This window comes from Rhamphochromis sp. 'chilingali', assembly GCF_963969265.1.
Source record: "Rhamphochromis sp. 'chilingali' genome assembly, chromosome: 7".
Classification (NCBI taxonomy): domain Eukaryota; kingdom Metazoa; phylum Chordata; class Actinopteri; order Cichliformes; family Cichlidae; genus Rhamphochromis; species Rhamphochromis sp. 'chilingali'.
In genome coordinates, this window is record NC_137934.1 from 6,662,310 (window position 1) to 6,686,506 (window position 24,197).

The 24,197-nt window shown below is 41.7% G+C and overlaps 1 protein-coding gene across 4 annotated transcripts in view; it reads left to right on the forward strand.

The window, feature by feature from the left end:
* strip2 (striatin interacting protein 2) overlaps positions 1–23,656 on the forward strand; it is a 30,834-nt gene extending 7,178 nt beyond the window's left edge. For 3 of the 4 annotated variants that reach the window (XM_080887781.1, XM_080887783.1, XM_080887784.1), the window contains exons 3-22: positions 2,766–2,840; positions 4,616–4,750; positions 4,983–5,103; positions 6,375–6,443; positions 7,129–7,235; positions 7,356–7,483; positions 8,589–8,777; positions 9,140–9,190; positions 12,355–12,587; positions 13,229–13,294; positions 13,383–13,446; positions 13,729–13,800; positions 14,950–15,024; positions 15,338–15,435; positions 16,214–16,340; positions 17,150–17,250; positions 17,459–17,525; positions 17,624–17,728; positions 17,916–18,120; positions 19,644–23,656. In XM_080887781.1, the coding sequence (XP_080743907.1) occupies positions 2,766–2,840; positions 4,616–4,750; positions 4,983–5,103; positions 6,375–6,443; positions 7,129–7,235; positions 7,356–7,483; positions 8,589–8,777; positions 9,140–9,190; positions 12,355–12,587; positions 13,229–13,294; positions 13,383–13,446; positions 13,729–13,800; positions 14,950–15,024; positions 15,338–15,435; positions 16,214–16,340; positions 17,150–17,250; positions 17,459–17,525; positions 17,624–17,728; positions 17,916–18,120; positions 19,644–19,894 (2,339 nt within the window). In that variant the 3' untranslated portion in view covers positions 19,895–23,656. The remainder of the gene's footprint in view (positions 1–2,765; positions 2,841–4,615; positions 4,751–4,982; positions 5,104–6,374; positions 6,444–7,128; positions 7,236–7,355; positions 7,484–8,588; positions 8,778–9,139; positions 9,191–12,354; positions 12,588–13,228; positions 13,295–13,382; positions 13,447–13,728; positions 13,801–14,949; positions 15,025–15,337; positions 15,436–16,213; positions 16,341–17,149; positions 17,251–17,458; positions 17,526–17,623; positions 17,729–17,915; positions 18,121–19,643) is intronic. The other variant, XM_080887782.1, reaches the window with a different exon arrangement.
* The last annotated feature ends 541 nt before the right edge of the window (positions 23,657–24,197 follow it).

Consider the following 24,197-nt stretch of genomic DNA (forward strand, 5'->3'; position numbering starts at 1 on the left):
CTGTGTAAGGTGGTAACAGCCTGTACTTGACTTGGAGCTTGGTTAATAATGTTCCTTTCAGGGCCGAGTACAAAAAGATTATTTAGAGAGCATATTATTTATTTTCTCCGATCCGGCTGGTGTGCTGAGAGAAACGTTGAATAAGTGTGTCGATTTGAAGTCAGAATGATGGTCCACCTGGTAGATGGCAAACGGCAGCTGATTTGCCAAAAAGGTTAGTCACACACAAACGGGCAAGACAGTCACCGCGGCTTTCTGCCGACAGCTCCTCGGGGTAAGGGAATGACGACTGCTCCGAGAACAGGAGGAGACGCGTGACTGTGTGACGGATCTTTAGACTGCGCATGAAACAAACCAAGGAGGACAGCTGCTCAAAGCATCAGAGCATATAATAAACATCATACGGTTACAATAATGTGAATGTGAAGGGGATGCATACATACAAACCTGAATTTTCATTATTATATTATAACTTATGGCAGAAAATAATTCATCTCCTTAATTATATGCAGCATTTACAGTTTGTCATGTGCATGTGTGCTTTTTGTGTTGTGCGTAGTGGGCTGCAAAGTCGTCCTATTTCATTCTCCTGCTGGTCTTGATGTAGGTGTCTTATTATAAGTGTCGCTATAATATTGAAAGGCCCTTAAGCTCTGTAAAAATCTGGGATTTCCGAGTTAAATTTGTTGTTTTTCGCTGTAGATGGAGGTCTATCTGTGTCTTGACCTCACCCGTCGAGCGTGGGCGGACGGATATTTTGCCAATTCATAATCTCTTTGGCTTTTAGTAGATTGCGGAATACGTTTTCTTTGCACTGCATTGTTATTTGGGTTATTTTAATCGGTGTTTGCACAGCACTGTTGTTGTGAGGCTTAGCTCTTGGTTTTGCAGGGCTTTGGAATGAAGGTTGTTTAGAGAGATAGATGCAGAGTGATTTTAAGAAAAAATCAGAATTTTTGCATGCTTGTTAGTGGATCTGCATTCTTATTTACATGCATACAGCTGTGGTTACAGAGTATGTGCTACTTTATTAGTTACACCTTGCCAGTACTGAGTTGGACCCCTTTTATCCTTCAGAATGGACTTAATTCTTAGTGGCATCAATTCAACAAGATGTTGCACTTTCACCACCACATCCTCACTGTGCTCTTTTCTATTGAGTGACATTTAAATGCCCACACCGCCATCACCACAAGCCTGAACCATTGACATAAGGCATGATGGATCCTATCAGATTGTTCATGACAAATTTTGACTCTACATCCAAATATCGTAGTAGAATTTGAGTGTTTTTTCAGTCTTCTGTTGTCCAATATTGTTGAGCCTATGGTAATTTTAGTGTCTTCTTAGATGAAAGGAGTGACACCTGGTATGGTCTCCTGCTGTAGCTCATCTGCTTCAAGGTTCCATGTGTTCAGAGATGCTCTTCTGCATACTTTGTATTGATTGATTATCTGAGTCACTGTTGCTTTCCTATCAGTTCAAAACAGTCTGACATTCCTCCTCTGACCTCTTGCATCAACAATGCATTTTCTTCCAGAGAACAGCCGCTCACTGGATATTTTCTCTTTTTCAAGCCAATCTCTGTAAACCCTAGAGATGGTTGTGTGTGAAAATCCCATTAGATCAGCAGTTTCTGAAATACTCAGACCAGCTCATCATCCACATTCAAAGTCACTTAAATCACCTTTCTTCCCCGTTCTGATGCTCAGATTGTACATCCACAGTCATCCAGGCTGTGTGTAATTCATTAAGTTGCTGCCCTGTGATTGACTGATGTTTGGTGTTTGGTGGTGGGTCTACCTTGGGACTAACAGATTCCTACCACGTAAAAGTGCAGTGTCTGTTGGACTCTCATTCAGATCCATCCCTAGCTCTTTACAAACCTGTCAGACGCACATCTCTGGGTGTGACTGTACTGGTCTATAATGGAGGGACATCTTATCATCACGTTTATTTATATGTACATTATATGAAGCCGGAAATGAATTCAGACTTATGATAAACACGTCTTCAATTAATTCTTTGTCTCCAATGTTAACAGTAAATACATTTATTTCGTTAGAGCTTATACAAGTCTGCAGACTCAAAAAACTTCTGAAAATCAGTAAAATGTGAATTTCTTTTCTATCAAGGAAATCTAGGACTCTTGGGATACTACGGAATAATTCATCTGGACAACTGCTGACTGAAATACCACAGCATGGTTTGATTTATCCAAGCCTTTTGGAGCAGATGCTACAAAAACATCCCAATTGCATTACAATATTGAACAGCTTCAACACTGCACAATGCAGTTTGGGGAGTGCTGGATTTGAGCATTTCATTTTTAGCCCTTAACTTTAAAAGCCTGACGGGGTACTGTCGTCAGTTCACCGGGCCGGCAGCATGGACGCACCCAAGTTTGTGAATGTGATAACTTAAGAGCAAGTTGACGTAGGAGCTTCAAGTTGATACCATAGGTATATCTACTAAAGATCTCGGGCGAGTTTGAATCTCGGTGAGCTCAACCTTAAAGTCAAGGTCAGAGGTCAGGTTTTCTCAAAATCTTTTGATTCGAGAACAAGGCGCTGTAGGATTTCGAATCCTCTGCTAGGAGGCTCATCTTTCTTCTGATGTATTCTTTTCATTCTCTTACTCTTGGGGAATTATTAGCGGGTTTAAATTGCTTCTCAAGCTCTAGAATTAACTGGAAATTGGTTTTCCATTACTGAGTGGGTTATAGTATTTATTTCATCCCTGATTGTATCCTGTTGTGTCCACAGAGCTCTACAGTTACACAGAAGAGCCAGAGTTTGCCCTCAACAGAGACTACTTCGAGGAGGACTTCAGAAGCCATGGTAATGTGTGCGTGTGTGTGTGTGTGTCCCTTCAAGTTCCAGAATTACAAAATTGCACTTGCACACTAAAGGCTGTAAAAGCGACGTGTTCAATGAGCTGCTGTGGTTTACAACCTGACCGGTGAGGTGAGGCGAGGCGAGGGTGAGCAGACACATCAAAGCTCTGCTCTTTTAAGCTGTTCAAAGAATTGATATCCCTACAGATTGAAGGGGCCACCCTTAAAGCATGTGATTAACGTTTGGTTATCGAGAACAAAGTGGCTTTTCCAGTCTGTACGTCGGCGTTATTATCAGCCTGACAGGATCGAGCTTTAATACGGTGTTGCTTTATCTGCTTTTGTGTGGAAAATTGCATTAAATTACGTTTTTCCTGTTGAGCAAGAAGAAAAACTTTCTTCTTGATTTATTTTATTGTGACAAAGTCGGGTTTTCTGTATTGAGGGAGGTATTATTTTTAGGTTTAGGGCGTTACATCAAGTCCTGCAGAGACTGTGTCGAGGCGCCCTTTGTAGACGGTTTGAATCAGAAGTGAGTGGTCCTCGCCGTCTGTCACTTTCCCTCCATGCTGTGTGATGATGAATAGCAGAATTAGATGAGAGCTTCACTGTTTTATGGAGGAACAGAGGACAGAGCTGCCTGTTTGCATCACTGTCTTTCCATTAGTGTTTATATGTGCGGTTTCCTGTTTGACTCGTCCTTTTTGTGGACGTGTTAGTGTAGCATGTGAGAGCTCATCAATGTTTTATGCTGCTACCCTCCCAGTCACTCTCATGAATTACAGTTATTATCAAGGCACGTCTAATTGATGGTCTTTGCTGTTTAAAAAAAACGTTTTTTGTGATGTGTGCTGAAATTAGAACGTTTTTTGTGTGTTTTCCTTGCACAAGTGAGAGTGTGTTAAGTTGAAAGAGATCAGTGAGGATGCTTTACTCCTTAATGCTTATCACTGCCTGTCTAATCAACTGAAGAGTCTAAGAGTAGAAGATGGGAGGAAAAAAATGCCATAGTCCTTGCTAGAGACTGAGACATTTCTGCAGTGCTGCTGTTTTTGTAGTTGTTTGAGGTGCACTCAGACTTAGTTTTTGCTAGTCTTAAAAATAGTGTTTTTTTAAAGCATACATCAGGTTTCTCCTCATTGCTTTCAGCTATCTCCAAAGCTAATGCAGTGAGCCACAACATACAAGTCTGCCAAAATATCTGAATATAATGGATTCCCAGATGGCAGAACTAACAGCTACTTTTGCAGTTAGCTTAATTAATTGCATGCACGGCACAGTGCAGTAAAATTAAAGCTGGAAATTTGCACTTTAATCACATCTTAATTGTTTGATATGTAATCCACTGTGATGAAGAAAACTCCTAACGAGAACAGGAAATGATAAGTACCTCGTTTGTGCAACAGCCAATGAGAATCCTGGGTTTACGACATCCATGTTACTATAGGAAACGGCTTTAGTGCAGCACGTAGCAACTGCATCATTCCTTGACCGTAGCAAACCAAGGTACGAGGACTGTGTCATTATTATAAAATTATTTATTCTTGTTATTTTGAAAAATTAACTTCCCTGTAGATTCAGATTGTTTTCAAGTTTCTTTTCCTCACTTTTTCCTCCACTTATTCCTCCACTCGCATTAAAAAATGCTGCAAAGTGCATCAAAACTTTGAAAAAGTCGACACAGATACACTCGGAGTTCTCTAAGGCACAGAAAAAAAATACAAATTAAATTTATCTGACTGCAACCTTGAACCTTTTGTTTCTGTGTCCTTTCTGCAGCTCGAGGCAGGCGGTGGATCGAGCTGACGATGGAGGAGCAGAGGGCGTATGTAATGAGGCTGCTGGACGCGCTGGAGGTGACGGACAGGGACAAGAGGCTGAAGGTGGCCAGGGCCATCCTCTACCTGGCTCAGGGTGTGTGGGCTGCACAAAATACAAGCCTTTTTCACAGCAGACATTTAGGTTTTAGAGGAAACACACATGTCTTGCTGTTAATATTAACCATGGCTAAGTCTTCAACAAGGTCGTGACAGTGAGCCAGAATGCACAGCACCTGAAATAGAATGATTTCATTATTTACACCGGTCACTGCTATTCTGCCATCATTTGCTTCGAATAGTCATCACATCTCGCCTTGTTTCTCCAGGAGTGTTTGATGAGTGTGACACAGAGGTGGATGTCCTCCACTGGTCCAGGCACAACATTTTCCTGCTGTACGACATGGGCATCTTCACAGCACTGCTGGAGCTGCTTAGCATGGAGATAGAGTGAGTAAGACACCCTGGTTATAAATGTAACATTGTTCTTTATGCAGTGCTGCAGGGATGTTTCCAGGCTGGGGTGCGAAGCGCTCCTGGGGGAGTAGATGCTCCATCGCCCTCCTCGCCCTTCTTGTGGATCGCCTCAGCTGCAATGCCCGTTCGGGTCCCCTTCGCTGGGGCGCCCCCGGCGGGTTGACTTAGAATGAGTGCAGACTGTTTAATTAAAACAAAATTATCAAAAAGAATAGAACAATTATAGAAAACTGAGGTACAAACCTCTGTCCTATCGCAGATTTATTATAAGAAAAGTGGAGATTCAAACAAGCTTTTTATGGGCTGGCATAGAAGCATGCTGCTGCCATCCCATGTCCCCTTGTAGACATGCCCCTGCAGTGCAGTGAAAAAGTTTCTTTTTTGTTATATTTCTTACTCTTACATGTTTCAGATCATCAATTTTTAACATTAGACAAATATAAACTAGTAAATACAAAATGCAGTTTTGTAAATGATGATATCATTAATTGAGTGAAAATGCCAACCTCGTCTTGTGTGAAAAAGTAATTGCCTTGTAAACACAAATACAAGTTCACGTCTTAGTCTAATTCAGAATAAGTAAGGGAGAGAGGGGCTAGCATTCCCTGGGGATCAGAGAGAAAACAGAGAGAGAGAGAGAGAAGTGAGGAATATGCAGAGGCTGATGAAGATGGTCAGCCAGGCAGAGATGAAGCTGAAGCTGAACAGACAGATGGCTGTGATCTAATCATAAATCCAGTCCATCATTTGATGATGTGGTCAGTTAAAGATGACTAATGTATGCAAACTTGCCACTTTAGTTACATGGTCATATACAAATGTAATGATACTGGGAGCGCATTGTAACTGGATACATAGCACTACACCTCTGTTCTTAATTACTTCAGAGAGGCAGAGACACATAAAAGGCTGCTGAGGAGAGACTATAGGTAGCGCGCCGCCTGTGATCAACAGACCCCTTCACTGGGAACGTGGCGTGACAAAGGCTCCTTCAAGCCAGCTTTGTTGCTGCTGGTGTCAGCCTCAGTTGGGCTTCAGTGCTGCTTTGTTGTTACATAAGCTGCTGCGAGGCATCTTCAAGTTGCATAGAGCTGCAGAGCAGGGCGGTTTCAGCAAGACGAGCAGGAAAAACATGATGAAGTGTTAATCATACAGGTACAGGTAGTCTCACCTGCGATGTATTCAGAGACTGGCTTGCCACGTTCAGATAATCCACTAAAATCATGTAGCGTTTGTTCCCGCAGCAACAGCCAGGCGTGCAGCAGTGCGGTGAGGAAGCCTGCCATCTCTCTTGCAGACAGCACAGAGCTCAGGTAAGCAGCATAAAACCGATTCAACTTCCTGTCTGCTTCAGATCAGGAGGCCAATAAATACCGTTTAAAAATAACCAAAATGCTTAACTTCATGCCATCTGGCCTAATCTGCAAAATGTAATTGTATTCGCTGACTGTTGTCCTCACATTCATTTTCACTCTACTTCTGCCTAATGAAATTGATTTTTTTTAACACAACAGGCCTTACACACAAACACATGAAATCATACGATTCACACACATACAGTAGCGCCGTCTGTGCGTTCCCTAGATGAACACTTACAAATAATTACAAGCTAGACGAGTGGATTTGCCCTTAATTACTGCCGCAGAACCGAAAGCCATTATAGTCCTTTTGAACCGAGCGAGAAGCTTTGTTGAGCGAACAAAGCATTTAATGTACAAAACACCACCTGTATTGCATCAGATAATTACGAGGGAATGGCTGCATTATCCAGCCAGAGCTCGGAGATTATTTTTTCCTAAATGCGCGAGCAATTTGCAAAACCAAGCGCTACTTGCTTATAATTTCCTCTGTTATATCAGTGATTCTTGTACTTATAGGCCATTTAGGGCCATTGTATCTGGTCAGGGCAGCAGTTAAATGCATGCCACACACAGACAAATGCACACATAACCTCAATGTGTCCATGATGAGTTCTTTGGATGTTTCTTTTTCTCGCAGAGTCTTACTGAGCATCATGTACTTGATGGTGGAAACCATTAGAGTGCAAACAGAAGACGACCGACCTGAGTGGATAGCAGCCAGAGAGACCTTCAAGAATGAGCTCGGTGTGTGCGTGTGTGTTTATTCAGTATTTTGAAGTTGCATGAGTATATCTTTTCATTGGCTTTCATGCTGCATGTCATTTTATTCCATTTAAAAACATTGCCTTTGACCCCCCCCTCCAGCTTCTCCTCTTTACAACGGAGAGCCCTTTGCTCTACTGCTTTTCACCATGGTGACCAAGTTCTGCAGCATGAACGCGCCACACTTCCCCATGAAGAAAGTACTACTGCTGCTGTGGAAAACAATACTGGTCAGTGTGTTACAGTCATGGTTGTTGCATGTAATGCAAATAAATCTATTTCTGTCCATGTCTGCATTTTTGTTTTGCTTTTTTTTTTTTTTAAATAAAACAAGTTTCACAAACACTCAGCGCCCACTTCATTATTTAGACCTTGCTGGTACCTGGTTGGGCCTTATTTTGCTTTCTTAGCTGTGTTAATAGTTGGTGGCATAGATTCAACAAGGTGCTGGAAATATTCCCCAGAGATTTTGGTCCATATTGACATGATGGCATCGCACAGTCGCTGTAAATTTGCTACTCTGTTGCATTGACATCTGGTTTTATGCTGCTGGAAGCAGCAGTCAGAGGATGGGTACACTGTGGCCATAAAGGCATGACAAGGTCAAAAACAGTACTGTCTTGTAGGCTGTGACGTTTAAATGATACAAAATTGCCACTGCGGGGCCCAAAGTGTGCCAAGAAAGTGTCCACAGTATTACACCAGCAGCAGCCAGAACGGTTGATACAAGGCAGGATGGATTCATGCTTTTATGTTGTTTACACCAGATTCTGACCCTGGCGTCATCAAGGCATTTTCTCCCAGAGAACTGCCAATCATTGGATAGTTTCCTTTTTTTTAATACCATTGTCAGATGGCTATGATGTGGAAAATCTGAAATATACACAGCCCATCTGACACTAACACCATGCCAGGTTGAGCCACTTGGATTGTCTTTCCTCACCATTCTGGTGCTCAGTTTGAACTCCAGCAGGTCGTGATGACCACGTCTACATGACTAAATACACTGAGTTGCTGCCATGTGATTGGTTGATTGGGGGGGAAGTCAAACAGGCTAATATTGCCCCATGATGGGAAGGTCGGGGGTTCGAATCCACTGAACGGCTACCCTGAGCAAGGTACCGTCCCTGCACACTGCTCCCTGGGCGCTGTACTGGTGGCTGCCCACTGGGTGAATGGGTTAAATGCAGAAGAGTTATTTCCCTATGGGGACTAACACATACACATTATTGTTTACAAAATTAATTCCGCTGTTAATAGACATTACTTAAACTTAGTTGCTAATGTTTTATAACAAATGAATCATTGTTTACCTGGGTCTTTTCTGTCTTTCAGTTTACTTTGGGAGGTTTTGAGGAGCTCCAGGAGATGAAGGTGCGACACCGGGAGCGTCTCAACCTGCCCCCACTGCCAGAGGACAGCATCAAGGTGGTCAGGGCCATGAGAGCGGCCTCGCCCCCGGCCTCCGCCATGGAGCTCATCGAACAGCAACAGCAGCAGAAGAGAGGCCGCCGCAGCCGCAGGGTACTAGCCCTCAAGCACACACGGATCTCACACTGAAGCTAAATCCATTTAGACAACGTTTAGGTGACAGTGTCACTTTAGTGTATATTGCTGGCATGCTGTTATTAATACAAACTAATGTAATGTTGATCAGTTTCATCTATCTACCCTAGTAGACTCTCACTCTCTAACTCTTTGCTGGGTCACCTTTTTCCAAAAGTTCCAACATCATCAGTTCCCTGCTGTAAGTCAGTGACCACAGATGATCTTGGTGCTCGGACAGCTTTGAGAATCCCAGCCTCTCTATTTTTTTTAATACTACAAAGTTTGACTGGACAGGCTTCCTCTTTAATTGCCCCTCTTCCTTCCTTGTGTCCCCACAGAGTGCCTTTGTTGATAGCTTGGAAGGAGACAGTCCTTTTCCCAAGAAGCAGGTCTTTACCCACAAGTTCCCTCTTATTCTCCTGCATTTTCTTTCTGCACTGAGCTAGACTTTTTGCACTCCTCTCCCACATCCCTGCAACCCGCCCCATGCAAAATCTCCTCTCTCTGCCACTTTGGCTTCCTTTTTCTCCTTCTACCTGCGTTTACTTTTCTCCTCTACGTGTCCTAACTGTTGCCATTTAAAACTCATCCAGTCCCGACCGGATGCACTGCACTTGTCAGATAATTTACCTGATTTAAATTGGAGTTTGAAGTTATCCACTGGGCAAACTCTTTAGTGTTTGAATAGATAATGGATTGGCAAAATTCTGATGTTATAGATGGTTTTGGTGCAGCCTTACATTCTGCCTAATTTCTAATACTCCATTTAATTGTTTCCAGCTTCATGCACATGTGTGTATTTCTTTTGCTTTCCTTTAAGTCTCCTGTTATTTTAATCATTTTTGCATGCTTCTGTTTTAATCCTCCAAGTGTCCCTCATTCCCTTCCCCTGCTTTGCTTTTCCATTTTGTCTTCTCCCCTTTTTTATTTGTGCTCATATTCCACTATTTTCCCCTCTTTTCGTTACTCTTTCTTCCTCCTCTTCCTCCTGGGGCGGCAGGGTTTGAGGGACAGGGCTGACTTGCTGGCTGTAATCACTGACGCTGGAGCAGTCCCATAAAGAAAGCTCACTTCAGACATCAACAGTAGGAGCATCTCCCTTGTAGTTTTCATCACATTGCTACTGGGTTTGGTCTCAAAAATCACCTTGCACCGTAGAGTGTGGACTAGGGGTCAATGTCCTTAAAATGCATTCATTGAGGAGGTGAATTGAGATCACCGCTACTGTAGTTTTACTTCTGCAGGTGCTGTATTGTAGGTTTCAGTTGACCTCTCTCATAAATGGATGGCATTAAAAGCAGTTGCCCCCTAACCCTGGTAGAAAAAACCACTAGCTTTACCTCCCACATAGCAGAGAATGGCTTTTCCATAGAGAATGGCTCACGACACAGTCTCACCTTCTCCTCTCCCTCTTCCCACTCCCTCGCTCCCACCATACACTCACTATTAGTGCTCACTTAGCATTAGCGCTACCACTGATACACCAATACTGTACATCAACTCCAGTAGCTCAACTAATGCCCCGAACGCTGACTCATGCCTGATGCTTGCACTCTTACCACAATCATTCATTGTAGAAGTAGAAAACAAAGATGCTTTGTGTGTGTGTGTGTGTGTGTGTGTGTGTGTGTGTGTGTGTGTGTGTGTGTGTGTGTGTGTGTGTGTGTGTGTGTGTTTGGCACTTAAGAGTTCAATATGAACACTGTCTTTTTGAGACTGCCGCTTGCGTTTTTACCCGTTTCTTCAGTGCAGATGTGTGGTGTGTGGTAAGTTTAATCAGACATGCTGCTTGTGGTGTTGTGGAAGTCTTTCTTCAATATATCACATTTGTTTCACAGGTTTTTGACAGGACACAGTAACCTAAGAGAGTTAAAAGAACATTTCAAGAAATCTGTTGCTTCAGTTTTTTATGCGGAATATCTGTTAGCTTAGCATAAAGACTTAAAGCGTAATAAACATGTGTCTATGTAGGTTTCCAGCCATCCAGCTTATTTCAGTCTCACGCACTTGAGGTGAAGGCAACTGGACTTCATGTAGCAGGGGACTTTATCAAAGAGTGTTTGGTGGCTAAAATGGGACAAACTGCCTGTGCCTGACCGGCCTCAGTGAGGTTAAAGGAAAAATAGGATTCAGAAGTAAATAATAATGCAAAGGGCCGAATGCCTCCAGGTCTGGTGTAGCATGACGTGCAATTAAACAGCTAACCCAACTCTAAGCTAATGTTAAAAAACAAATAAATATCCTCCTATAAGGTTTTTTATAAACTTTTTATTATTATTAAACATACCTTAGCTCTAAACCTCAATAATTTGCTTTAGGGGTGCTGGTTGACAGCTTAAATATCAATGACCAAAAAGCCCAAAGAAACAGTTAGCTTAGCTTTGCGTATTAGTATAGTATCAGTATTTGATAGTATTTTGATAAAACAAACATAGTTCCCTCCAAACGTCAAAAAGACTGCTATTACTGCTTCTAATGTGTGTTAATTAGTGAGCTTTAAAGGTGTTTGCAGATGCTATAACACTACATTTAATATGGAATGATGTCAATTACTTTCGTTTAGCTTCAAGGGGAAGCTGCCTCTTTCTATTTAAAGGTTAAGAGGAAGGCTATCACTGCCTCAAAATAATGAAATTTGATATTAAGTGAGCAATAGAGGTGGAGATCCCTAAAGCTAGCCTCCTGTATACAGCTTCATATTTAAGTCACACACATACACATCCACCCACACAGGTGTATTCATTCCTGTGTAATTAGACCACTTCACAGGTCTGTGTGGGTGTGTGCAGATATATTGCGGTTTGTTTTGCTGTTAAGAAGCTGTGCACATTTGTCATTCTCATTATTGTAACTGTGACATGTAAATCTCAACATGTATTGACTTCAGCTTCACTTGGGTCGTAATTAGCCTCTGTGCTAAGGTGATATGATGCATAATAGTGGAGTCAATCTTCTCCTCTGCTATCCTTTAGCAGAGGAGAAGATGTATTTCCCATTGAGGTACACTTACACACTTTTTGAAGGCTGTGTGTTTTCAGTGTGACCAGTATGTGGTGCCTCACAAATACCTCCGTCAGCAGCTTTCTTTAATACTCCTCCTGCAGCAGGTTTGCTTCAGCTGTCCCTGAAGAGTCCTCACACTGAGACTGCATTGCTATAAATTATATACTATCGGTCCAACTACTAACCACATATGGAACGCTTGAGCTGAAAGTGTGTAGTTTTTAGTATGCGTGTGAATTTTTTGGCACTTTAATTAAAACACATCGTCTTATGGAGTAAAAATGGTATCTGGTGCACTGCTTCCTGCAGTCTAGATAGAAGCACCTTAATTCCTTTTGCATGATTTTATATACATTTGCAGAGAAAAAGGTGCTTAAAGCTGATAAACTCACAGGTAAAGTTTATATGGTGGATTTTCAATCACTTCTTGGTTTTGCAGTGAAAACTGGAATTTATTATGTCTTAAAAATTTGGACGAGCTGCTAACTCCTTGGTTGCACAGTAGGTGCATATCTGACCTCCTTCCCCTCCTCTCCCCTCTGTCTCCCAGCCCCTGGTCAAGCAGGACAGCTTGGACACGTACAACGAGCGAGACCCCTTTAAGAACGACGACGCCCGGGACGAAGAGGAGGACCCTGAGGACACGGACAGTGGTATTGAGGGTGAGGTAGACCCTCTGGACCGCGACGTCATCATCCAACCGCCACCACCGCCACCTCCTCTAAGACCACCGACAGAGAGGGTCAACTTCCCCAAAGGTCTTCCTTGGGCCCCTAAAGTCAGGTTAATAAAAAAAATGTTGTTGCAATCTGTATTCCTAAAAGTCAGAAAGTTGTTCATGATATGACGTTTTATTCTACAAAGGTTCCAAAGGATTGGTTGGTTTGTTACCACGGTGACCACTGGGGTACAGGAAACTTCAGCTGGGACATGACGGGAAGGTGGTGTCTGTTTCCCACCCTGGTTTCGAGAAGTTAAAAGTAGATCTTAAACACAACCTCCTCCAGATTTCTCTCCTCGCCAACGTCCAACAATATGCTCTCCATCTGTGTATTTCAGACACAAGCCTGGGTGTCTCTGCAGGGGGCTGCTGTTGAATAATACATCTCAGAGAAGACAAACACGTTATAGCAGTGCATCAGTTAAAGCCTTTTCTTTAACTGAGCCGTGTCACTGGGCGCTCTCGTTACTGTGTGTTTTTTCTTTGGTCAGAGCGCTGCATCACACAATGGTGATTAGACTCTGATCAGTAGGAGGTTCTTAACCCTTCTCACAGAGAACAGCAGCAGCACACCGTGTGCCCGATGAGATTTGAGAGGGAGCTGATGCAGTACGCTGTGACCTTGTGTTGTGTGCGTTTATGTGGGTGTGTGCGCACATATTTGTGGCTTAAATCTCGCTTAAGTCTGCTCCTGTGTCTTCAGGGAGAAAGACATCGAGCACTTCCTCGAGACGAGTAGGAACAAGTTCATCGGTTTTACTCTGGGGAAGTAGGTGCTTCATCTAAGACTGTTAAATATCTGTATTCATTCAGTTTTTGCCGACTTCTTCATTCGAGTGCTGTTCGTTACTTTACAGTGACACAGAAACCCTGGTGGGCTTACCCAGACCCATCCATGAGAGTGTCAAGACTCTTAAACAGGTGAGTGTGGGAATTACTGTGGGATTATTTTCTATGTTTTTGACTTAGTAAGTCATTCTTACACAAATTCACATTTCTAGATGCCCTTATCCACTTCCTTGTGGATATAGTCTCCGTTAATCAATACTCCCACACTGTTGAATCCTCTTGAAATTGGCCTCCCACTGAAAAATCCATAACGTCTTCATAGAACAGACTGATATGCTTAATCACACAGCTCTGGGTGTCAGCCGACGATGCTAATTAACAATTATTCTCATATGTTTTTGTTTTTTTCTCCAGCATAAGTACATGTCCATTGCTGAAGTGCAGATCAAAAGGGAAGAGGAGCTGCAGCAGTGTCCACTGACTCTGGTCAGCAATCCTACCAGGCTTGTGTATAATATAGAGTGTATTACAGGGAGCAGGCACAACTGTAATGATTTCTCCAAGCACGCCTGATTTAAGACTTATTAGGCTTATGCACCAGACACAGTAACCTCACAAATACATTAAAAATGAAGAAAGTACCATTCCCATCAAGCCAAACTCTTTGCCAGCTATACATATTTAAGGTTTAGAACTGCATCTTGCACAGTTGGCATAAGCGGTCCTTCAGATCTCTGTCCACTGATCAGCTACAGCCGTAAACCACCTGCCTGATACCGTGCTGGTGCCACGGCAACATCTCTGCTCCAGTGTTGTTGGAGCCTCCGTGTATCCGACGTGTTCCAGTGACTGCCGCGGGCATTTACTTGACATATACAGTACATGAATCATAGGACCCCAGGCTTCCCAGCAGAAGGTTGCATCCTAAATGTCTGAGGTCCTCACCCAAACTCTGCGGGTGATAACAAACACCTGTGAATGTGATTCATGCTGCTAGTGTCCATGACCTTATCCCGTCAGTCACTACCCACAGCTTGTGACAGCAGGTGAACATAAATGAAAAATATATCTATATATACCGGAAATATATATATGCGTGATACTGCATAGATCTAATTCACATAACTGCAAAGTATTTAACCCCATGCTCAATGCTTATGTAGGTTATGTCGTGGTCTCTACAAAGATTCACTGCAGAAGTTTAAATCAGCCACAAGTCCACAGCATTGCAGTTTTTTGGAGCATCTCCAGGGCAGGTGAAGCCAGTAGGACCACACTGGCTGCAAGAAGGAATCATGTGATCCAGAGATCTGTTAATTCTTACCAATACAAAGACATTGTTTTGCCTTTGGACAGATGTTGTCAGCGCGGTAACATTAAAACTGTGTGAAATACAGTGGCTGATGTCAAACTTGAGCATGAACGTGAATATAGGTCTGGTTCAGCAACATTAACTCGATCAATTGGCTGTGATCACATCATGTGATTGGCTCTAATTTCCCCAATTCTGTCAGTGTTGAGCTTATATCTGCCTTTGTTCAGGTGTTTGAACTTAAATTTGGAAGAAAGATTCGAATGTTGCCCTATTGAGCACTCAGTGTTGACTTTCCACTGTATGCACGTGTTATCTCCCAGGGTGAAGAGGAAGTGGAGGACACAGCAGCAGAGATGCTGTACCTGGGAATGCTTCCCAACCTGTCACAGTATGTGGTGAGTGATTAATGATTAAATTCTCACCGGAGTTATTGACCTTTGTTTAATAAAACCAGCTCATTAAATCTTTAATAGTCTAACACAGAGTCTCAGTGGTTAGCAACTGTCTCTGTACTGGTTTCAATCATATTTCTGATAGCACTTCGTGCTTCTTTTTTTTTAGCTAGCATTAAATTATTGCACATTATCTCATATGAAATGTGTTTTGTGGAGGACAAAAAAGCTTACAAGATTTTTAAGAGGGTACTGTAGAAACTTGAATGATTAGCCTGTTATTATTCCTCTATTTTTGTGTTCTTTTTTGCATCAGATTGCCCTCCTGAAGCTACTGCTCGCTGCAGCTCCGACCTCCAAAGCCAAAACGGACTCCATCAACATCCTGGCTGATGTGCTGCCTGAGGAGATGCCGTAAGTACTGCAGAAAGACTGCTGGGATCCTTGACTGTCTTTCTTTTCTTTCCCCTACCCGTGCTGCTGTTTTTTTTTTTTTCTTTATTTTGTCATGATGCTGTAAATATCTAGAGCCATATTTAGATGAGACAGTTTTGAAGAGTAAACACACTTTTGCTAATAATGCTCAGCGATAATTAAAAAAAGATGCAGTGTGGAATAAAAAGAAAGAAATTCTCTCGGGAGCATCTTTGCACTGCTGTTTATGTACGATTTATTTTTATTTTTGTCTAATTGCTTGGCAAGAAAAAAAACAGCCTGCTTTTCTTATGGATTTTCTTGGCTGTTAGCACTGGTGGAAATGCACTACTTGTGGGTTGTTCGTGGTCTGTAGGATGGCTCTGTTTTAGATTCGCTGACACGCCAATGAAAGGAGAGACAGTTTTCCTGATGCAAAAACACCCACTCAGAAAAAAGAAAGATGTCTGATATTTTCATGGCTGAAATCCATTTCTTTCTTTCTTTTTTGTGAGCGTGTTTTGAAACTACGCACTCGCTCACCTGCCTGAGCTGGCAGCAGAACCATCAGAAGGCCATACAGGGTGCCTGGGTTCAAGTCTGCCCCAGTTTGTTTCCTGCGTGTCTTCCAGTTCTGTCCTGGCTAAAAAAAAAAGTTTTTTAAAAAGCCCAAAATAAATCTTATTCGGTCTCCTTCTGTGCCTGTCACTTTGTCAGAGAAGTGATTATACTGTTAAAGACCCAAAGGCCTTACAGTTACAGCGTGTGTTTCTTTTAGTATCACCGTCCTGCAGAGCATGAAGCTGGGAATCGATGTTAACCGGCACAAGGAAATCATCGTCAAGGCCATCTCTGCTCTGCTGCTCCTGCTCCTCAAGCACTTCAAACTCAACCATATCTATCAGGTTACACACACACACACAGACACCTTCACTGTGCCCTCCTACATACACCTTAACTTACTTTTCCTCCTCTTACATGTCACCTCTCTTCCCTGATAAAATCCATACACCTCCCCCACTGTAACCTCCCCAGTCCTGCGCCTGATTAATCAGTCAAGTGTGCCATCGCTTTCTCCATTTCATCCTCCTCCCCCCTCACACGTTTGTAGCTTTATCTTCACTCACAACTCGCAAACCCCTGACTCAGCCACACAGACTCGTAATTGGAGTTCATCTCAGTGAGGACGTAAAACTCACTGAAAAATGATTCATCCTCATTTCTGGTGCTTAGTATCTCAGTTTTTTGTTGCTTCAGTGATTATGAATTTTTCTGATGCTAGTAAGGGATATCTACATAGTTGAAAAGCTGCTCTGTAAACTTAGAATGATAGCGCCCTCTGTTGCAACTAAAGGAGATTACATGCTGACACAATTTTGAAGGGGAAAGCGGCTCCAGTGGGAAGCCAAATCGGTTGCGGATTGTTTGAGACCCACACAAACTCGGCATTGAGATGAATACTGTAGCTTCAGCATGAGAAATGACCCCACTTGGCTCCTGATCTTTTCCACACTCAGCAGTAATATTGGGTTGTTTTTTCCCCACACCCCCCAATGAAAAGTCTGAAATGTGTTGCATTATTTTTACTATTATTGACTGATTGATTGGCTTTCCTTTCTTTCAATACATATCACTAAATGTAACCGTTGCATTTTCAGCCATGGCTCTTCTCCAGACTGTTCCTCACTGCCGCCTCCTCTTTTTTTCCCTGCAGTTTGAGATTGTCTCCCAGCACTTGGTGTTTGCCAACTGTATCCCACTCATCCTCAAGTTCTTTAACCAGAACATCATGTCTTACATCAGTGCCAAAAACAGGTAGGATCCTTTTCTCTCATCCTTTCGACTTACAGCGCCATTTACGTCACCATATTCAACCTCCGACGATCAGTCGCACAAGCATCTGTTTGTGTAATAACCTAAAAGAGGTTCATACAGATTCACATTAAGTTACAGGTGACAGGTTGATCTGCAGAGTTATCAGTTTTTGTCTCTCGTTGTTTGTTTCTGTGTTTTCACACTATAGTATATGTGTGCTGGACTTTCCCCATTGTGTGGTCCATGAGATGCCTGAGCTTACAGCTGAGAGCCTGGTGAGTCACACTGATTGAGCCTCAATGAGTAATAGTCAGCTAAGAACGTAGCGCTCGCTGTTTAATGATGATCTCGGTGTCTCCACGTGTGTTTTCAGGAAGCCGGAGACAGCAGTCAGTTCTGCTGGAGGAATCTGTTTTCCTGCATTAATCTGCTGAGAATCCTGAACAAGCTGACCAAGTGGAAACACTCGAGGACCATGGTGTGTAAATCTGCATTAGTCTGCGTCTCATAAGGAAGCCTTAGGTTGGAACACCCACCTGAATTCAATATCTTTATATTGAATGCAAAGTGATATTTGCCTCCTTACTAGTGTGCATCCTGTTAAAGGGACATTTAGTTTGTAAGATTCCTTCAATTTGCTTCATTATATTTAATCTTTCTTTCAGATGCTGGTTGTTTTCAAGTCTGCCCCCATCTTGAAGAGGGCTTTGAAGGTGAAGCAGGCCATGATGCAGCTCTATGTTCTCAAACTGCTCAAGATTCAGACCAAGTACCTGGGCCGCCAGTGGAGGAAGAGCAACATGAAGACCATGTCGGCTATCTACCAGAAGGTCCGGCACAGGCTCAATGATGACTGGGCCTATGGAAACGGTAAATAGCAGCTGGCAGAAGTAGTATGCTGGGATTTGTTGAAACAGGGATTTTCTGCTTACATTTTGAAAAATATCACGAAAACCCCCAAAAATCTGAAAATACTGGCCAATCAGAAGCTACAAATAACACTGTGCACGGAAGCTCCGTTTTCACTGACCTAAAACATTGTTTATGTGTGGACGAAAGGTCAAAAAACACGTCTCATGGGAAGAGAATATATCCTTGTGTACTGGGGAACAGCCATCTGTTTGCACAGTTCAGTTTGATTTACTAAAGACCAGTTTATGTTTTGTGACTCGTGTGCTCTCTGGGTTTTATTTCATTTTTACTCCTTTTAACACTTTGTCTAGGAATTTTTCTTTAGCCAATTTTTATCCAATTTGGAGCAACTGATATGTGATTTTGGGGACAGATACAAAAAAAATCCTTTAATAAATATAGCAACGCATATTCTTTATGTATAATACACATACAGTATATCTAAACCATAAAGTTACTGTAACTTAAGTGAAGAAGGCATTTGTTCTGCACCATTCAGCTTTGATGACTCTCTGCTACCTGTGCTGCAGTGCTGAACACATAGAGCAACCTCTGCTGGACAAACGCTGTTATAACAGCACTTCCAAATTCAGATTTTCTGCAGTGTGCTTTAAAAAAATGTCAGTATGCATTAATATGTCTATGATAAGCCAGTGTCTGACTCTTAGTTCACAGTGACAAAGTACATTAGCTAAAAGAAAAGATAATGTAGTAAAAATATAAATAATACAAATTAAAAATCCATCCATCCATTCGCTTCCGCTTATCCTTTTCAGGGTCGCGGGGGGCGCTGGAGCCTATCCCAGCTGTCATAGGGCGAGAGGCAGGCAAATTTAAAATCCGATTTAAAAATGCAAAATAGAATTTTCTAACAGCGTTTTAATGGGAACAGCTGTGACAGTTTTATTGTATGCTTTATGATGATGACACAGGGTACTTATTATGTTAGTCAAAAACTGTCGAGTGGAGCTTAGTAAATTGTAGTCTGATAGGCTGGAGTCACAGATTAAATTAGGAACATCCTGCAGCATTGCTCAGAATACATTCAGTTTAGCCTTTTAGATCTTCCTAAACGAAGCAGTCACAGAGCTAATTGGCCCCAGCAGTGCTCCTCACTCAGAGCTGATGAACAGAGAGGAGACTGCAGCATAATGAACACGTGTACCCGGGGCTGTGAAAACAGGAACGTTCAGGGTAGTTACTGCATGTATGTGGGTGTTTGTGCAGCTGGTTGCATGATTCCTATACTGTCATATATGTGTGTAGTACAGTTGTCCAGCAGCCAATGGCAAACTGTCTGGTTTGTGTTGCTATGGCAACACGGATGGGGGTGGCAGTGGGGTGGGGGGACTTTTCAGGGTCTCCATCCCGGCTGGGAGAGCAAGCAAGCTGTCACTGTGAGCGTGACAGAGAGAGCGGGAAAGAGTAGGAGATAGAAAGAAGAAGCAGGCACTTAAATTCAAATTGTGTAAAAATCGCAGATATCGACGCACGGCCGTGGGACTTCCAGGCAGAGGAGTGTGCCCTGCGGGAGAGCATCGAGAAGTTCAACAGCCGCCGCTACGAAAGGAACAGGAACGGAGATTTCGCGCCCGTGGACAACTGCCTGCAGAGCGTGCTGGGCCAGCGCGTAGAGCTGCCGGAGGACTTCCACTACAGCTACGAGATGTGGCTGGAGAGAGAGGTCTTCTCGCAGCCAATCCAGTGGGAGGGCCTACTACAGAATCCATAACGTACGGGGAGGGAGGGAAGAGAGGGGGCATGAGGGCGTGGGGTGGATGTAACTGTGCGAAGGTCACACATTGAGCCTCTTGGGAGTGGTTTAAGGAGGTCGTACCAAGCAGCGCCAGCGGGAAGAAGGAGCTGGCAGCTGCATGCAGCAATGGAAGAAACGACAAGAGGATCAAAGATGAGTTGTAAAATGGATCCAATTAAAGAGTGCCACACACTGACATGTGCCTATAACTACTATGAACACACATGACCGGCAAGAACAGAGGTAGCAGTTATAAGAAACACCTGGTATCGCTGTAGCAGGAAACTGTTTTTTTTTGGCCAGTTATACTGCCCCGCCCCCATGTTAGACAACAAAAACATCGATTTCTACACCATGTCCCTTTTTTTAACACGTCGGTGCTCTTCTGATTCCTCAGTGATGTTTTCCTCTTTATTTGTATCAACGTGTGTTCTAAACATTACGTGATAAATGATTGTTTGAAAGAACCTTTTTTTAAATTTAACACAGAGCCTACTGTAGGTATAGAGATTGTGGATTGTCGGTGATGGGTTTAAACATTTCTATTATATATTTTGTATAAAAGAGAAATGGAGCCACAGGGTTATGATAGTCCAAATGTAGAAATGGGAGCTCTTTGCTCCGAAGGCACCAAAAAAACTAAAGAGAAATATACCAGCGTATTAGTGTATGGGTTTGTTCTGTGGATGTGTAAAAGTCTTTGTGTGGAGAAGGAAATCTGAAAAAATGGGAGATGTGAGTTTAAAAAACAAAATGTTTTGTCCTAAAAAAATATATATCTGTATTTTTAAGTAGAAAATTAACCTTATATACAGAAATCCTGCTATTCCAAATATCTTAGCTTCATTTTTAGCAACGTCAAACCTATAATTACTGATGTCCTCCAGGGTTTGTTTCGATACATGTCGTGAGAGATGAAGAGGTCACAGAAGCTAATTGGATGTACTTTTTATCAAAACGCTTCAGTTTTTCATATCACTTTGAATGAAGCTGTAACGCTACAGTCACACTGGGGAAAACATTGGTTGGAGGTCGCAGTGTGACCACAATTATTGCAACCGTGTGCAATGAACTTGCTTTTGAAATGGTTCCTTCAAAAGGTGCAGACCAAGCCTGCAACCACTCACAGTCAGTCGCTGTCTTCAAAGCCACTGTGGTGTGCCAAGAACAAAGATATTGACGAACCAGCAACAAGATGGAGTCAGTCTTCTATCAGTCTGTCACTGAATATGGTCAAGTTGGAAATTAAATGCAATGCGTTTGTGATAATAAAGCAATCAGCTAAGATAAATCAGTGAAAACTGCAAATCTGTTGCTATCTACAGACACAGGACATCACTGCTTAGATTAAGAGTCCAGCCAGAACCTCAAAGATCTGAAATACAAATTCAGAAATGGTGACGTAATTGCTGCAGGACAGCAATTTTTACTGAAAATTACACAGGAATTTAACAAAATGCAGTCAATTGAAAGCCAGTTGTTTTGAGTTCTCTGTTGAAAACAAAACAAACTGGCTCAGATTGCAACATGTTGGTAATTTGTCTGCATTTCTAAACGGACAATAATTTGCAAACCTTTTTCTGTTTGTCTGGCAGTCAGTCTTGAATTGGACAACGACTGTTTAAAAACAGGTTTTCTCCCGGCAGGCGACCTCGGCAGTTACAATTGGGACTGGTTGCACAGACGTAGGGGCGTTGCACTCTCGATCTCCCCAGTGGGTCACCACAAATGCTTGCAATTGGTTGGCGAATGTGAAAAATTCAGTGCAGCTCCTGGGCAATTATTCATTTCTCCCAGTCACAATGAGGTTATAGTTGTAGTTTCACTCAAGTGTGACTGAGCCATAATATGACCTGTGTATCACTTGTTTGAATTTGTTATTGACTGTGGAATGGGGAAGGTTTTTTTTACCTATATGGAAGACCAAAACTGCCAAGATTAGAACTAAATAAAAAAAAAAATGAGTGACTCAGTTAATTAATATTCTTTAAAATATACCAAAAATATAGGCATAGCATTTATTTACTCGTGCATTTATTCTCATATTTGCCAATTTATCCATTTATTTCTTGTTGTTCATTTGTTTATTTATCCATTTATTATGTTTCAACTACAACCTTTTCATTTCTCAATAAATATCTTATTATGTTATGCAAATTGAGCAGCTGTAATTTCAAGTTCATCATAAGATCATCATCGTGTCTTTTGGTTAGTTAATGCCAGGCTCAACTTGAACAGTCAGAAAGCTGCTTGAAATCGTAGACACTAAGGCGGAAATAACACTGAAATACATTCACGATTTAAAACAAATATTTTTAGTAAATTCCATCCATTCTCTTCTGCTTTTCCCTGTCAGGGTCACGGGGGGCTGGAGCCTGCTATTTTTAGTACATGTTTAACAAATTGATTAAGGATTTAAATTTAATTGGAAATAAATAAATATGTGCAGTATTTGAAAAACAAGTCCAAAATTGTCTTTAAAAAAAAAAATTCTTTGTTTCCTAAATGTCAAAGCTTTGACGTTAAAGTCTATTTTTCTTTGTTTATTTTCTATGACTTTACAGCTTCGGGATGTCTTTGGATTATTGTGGTAACAATGCAAACAGAGAAATACTCAAACAAATATTAATACATAAACAAACACAAAATAGTTTCTCTCAATGCACCAGAAACCTATTCAATAAAAAACATTTTGAGACATAGTTCTGACAGATATTTGCAAACATTATTATTCAATATTATGGACATATTGGAAAGTCCACAAGTCTGTCTTGATCGTGTCTTTTCTTGGCTGTTGTGAATAGAGAAATTTACACACACAGAAGAAATTCAAATAAAATAATGTAATTGTCCCTTTTTATAACTAAGTTAAGGCAATTTAAAAGGTTTTTCATCTAAATAATGGAGCATTTTTTTTATTGATTGTTTAGTTTGGCACTCTTTGTCCTCCACAGACTTAAAGGTCGATAGTGTGTCTGTTTTGTCTTGGCACGCCACAAAGAAGCAAGACATTAAAAACCAAACAAAAAATGTTTTATGAAGTGTTTCCAAAAGTTGTAATTTGTTTATTTTAAAGCAAAAAGACCTCTAGAGTGAAAACGAATTTGTTGTCTTGGCTGGACTGTGTCTGCTTGCTTCCCTGAGCTTTTCTATCGAACCATCTGGAGTTATTCGAACCCATGATCGGAACAGTGGCCAGTCCGTTAACTGACGCCCCACTTCCACTCAACAACAGCACAACATGTGAACCACACTGGTGGTGGCGGTTGTCACAATAATGGTGCTGCTTTTCCAGTTTAGTGCAACTTCCTGTAGATGCGACTGCCTAAACGATGCTTCAGAGGTGAGCACCTTGATTCCTGGATATGTCTTTACTTAAGCACACAAACAAGCACAAAGGACAAAAAGCATGTACTTTTGTTTTTGTACAATTGTTGATTGTTTCAGATTGTTATCTACTTGCTTTGAGGGGTTACAAACTGTTACGTATTATCTCTGTATAGAAATAATTTTGATACTCAGTCTTGTTGAAATGTGCATGACCATGGTTCTGTTCTGTGTTCACGTGTTAATGTCTTTCCAGTCCAGTAAGAAAAGTTTTTTTTGTTTCTCGTACAGTCACTCGTACAGTGTTGTGCACCACACAGGATTCTGTTTTTGTTTTCTTCTTCAGGAAGGCGATATCTTTAACAATAATATTGTATACTTTATAGATTCTCAGGTTTATGGAGATGATATATATATATATATATATATGACAACAGTTTTAAAAGCTTCCTTGCCATTCTCTGGCTCACTACCTGTAAAGAGGAATATACATTCTGATACACCTGAACCTCTAAACATTTACTGCATAAGCTGTGCATCGTCACAAAAACACAGTAGCTCATTGTGAGTGTTGGTCGCACTTAAAGTTCAGATGTAATGTTTATTTCTTTTTGTATCTTGTGCCAAATTTGAGTGCCATTTCCTGTTTTTATTCTCTTGTTTCTGCTATCTGCATTCAAGTCCATACTGAAGACTTGGAATGCAAAAAAAAATGTTGTTTTTTTTCTACCTGAAAACTGTACAATCAGTGAAAATTGCCGTTTATTGTATCTAGGGTAATATTTCACCAGAAGTGTTTAGTATTGTATGGACGTTATTACCGTATATATGTGTTTTTTGTTACTCACACTTCCATATCTGCATATTCTAGATCCAGTAAATACTCGACACTGAAGATGTTCAGGGGTATGTGCAATTACACATCCATAGAGGCATTATACGATAGAGTGAC